Here is a 1,194-nt window from a genome sequence, read left to right as displayed (position 1 = left end):
GCCAAGGTGGGTGGATCACCTGAGGTCAGGAGTTCCAGACTAGCCTGGCCAACATGGTGAAACCCTGTCTCTACTGAAAAAAAAAAAAGTTAGCTGGATGTGGTGGCAGGCGCCTATAATCCCAGCTACTTGTGAGGCTGAGGCAGGAGAATTGCTTGAAACTGGGAGGCAGAGGTTGCAGTGAGCTGAGATCACGCCATTGTACTCCAGCCTGGGCGATAGAGTGAGACTCTGTCTCAAAATAAAATATAAAATTAAAATAAAATAAAATAAAATAAAATGTCTACAGAATTAAGCTGGTCCAGGAATGACAGGGCTTCCTTTTATTTGTCTTTCAATTGTGGGAGAAAAAGGATTTCTATTGAGATACTGTCATTTTGACACACAATATTTCGATTAATCTTGAGATTAAAAATCCTGTGCTCCAAAAGTTTTAACATTTAATTATGCATTTAAACAGGTTTGCTTCTAAATCTCAAAATATGGAGAGGACCTCATGTGGCTAAATATTTTGATGACCAAGCCTTCTGGGAGGTAAGATTTTTCACCTATTAATGTGATAGATTTTGAGTGCGTGAACTTAAAAACATACCTGGGTATATATGTTGACTTGCTGTTTTTGAGTAAAATGGAAACAAAAATGAAGTAAGGAACAGCAGGAGGAACTGGAGGAGGAACAAATCCATGATATGCATGTGTGGGGGAGGATGGCGGGGAGGTGGCAAAAGTCACCATTTCCCTGATGCCTCAAATTCATTCACAGTCAGGGATGAGACAGCTGCCACTGGCTGCACTTCCCCTTCCCATCTGCAGTCCTCAACGTAGCCAAATAGTTTGACATTCAGGTGGCAGAACCCCGCAAGGCAAGAACAGGAAGAAACCTCAAGCCTTGGAGTCCAACCCCTTTTCTGACAGATGCTAAGAGTGGAGATATGACTTACCAAGATCTTACAGCTGGCTGGGCGCGGTGGCTCACGCCTGTAATCCCTGCACTTTGGGAGGCCGAGGTGGGGCGATCACCTGAGGCCAGGAGTTTGAGACCAGCCTGGCCAACATGTTGAAACCCCATCTCTACTAAAAATACAAAAGTTAGCTGGGCGTGGTGCCACATGCCTGTAATCCCAGTTACTCGGAAGGCTGAGGCAGGAGAATCGCTTGAAATCAGGAGGCGGAGGCTGCAGTGAACCAAGATCG

General features: G+C 45.1%; 1 protein-coding gene across 11 annotated transcripts in view; it reads left to right on the top strand.

The window, feature by feature from the left end:
* The window catches only part of LOC105538113 (RH-like protein), a 73,940-nt gene that overhangs the window by 62,047 nt on the left and 10,699 nt on the right, over positions 1–1,194 (top strand). For 5 of the 11 annotated variants that reach the window (XM_011977893.1, XM_011977890.1, XM_011977887.1 and 2 more), the window contains one exon: positions 461–534. The exons of the other annotated variants lie outside the window; for them this stretch is intronic. In XM_011977893.1, the coding sequence (XP_011833283.1) occupies positions 461–534 (74 nt within the window). The remainder of the gene's footprint in view (positions 1–460; positions 535–1,194) is intronic. 11 annotated transcript variants of the gene reach the window in all.

Source organism: Mandrillus leucophaeus, unplaced genomic scaffold, assembly GCF_000951045.1.
Source record: "Mandrillus leucophaeus isolate KB7577 unplaced genomic scaffold, Mleu.le_1.0 Scaffold185, whole genome shotgun sequence".
Classification (NCBI taxonomy): domain Eukaryota; kingdom Metazoa; phylum Chordata; class Mammalia; order Primates; family Cercopithecidae; genus Mandrillus; species Mandrillus leucophaeus.
Note: the sequence above shows the minus strand (reverse complement) of the source record. Positions and strands in the feature narration are given on the sequence as shown.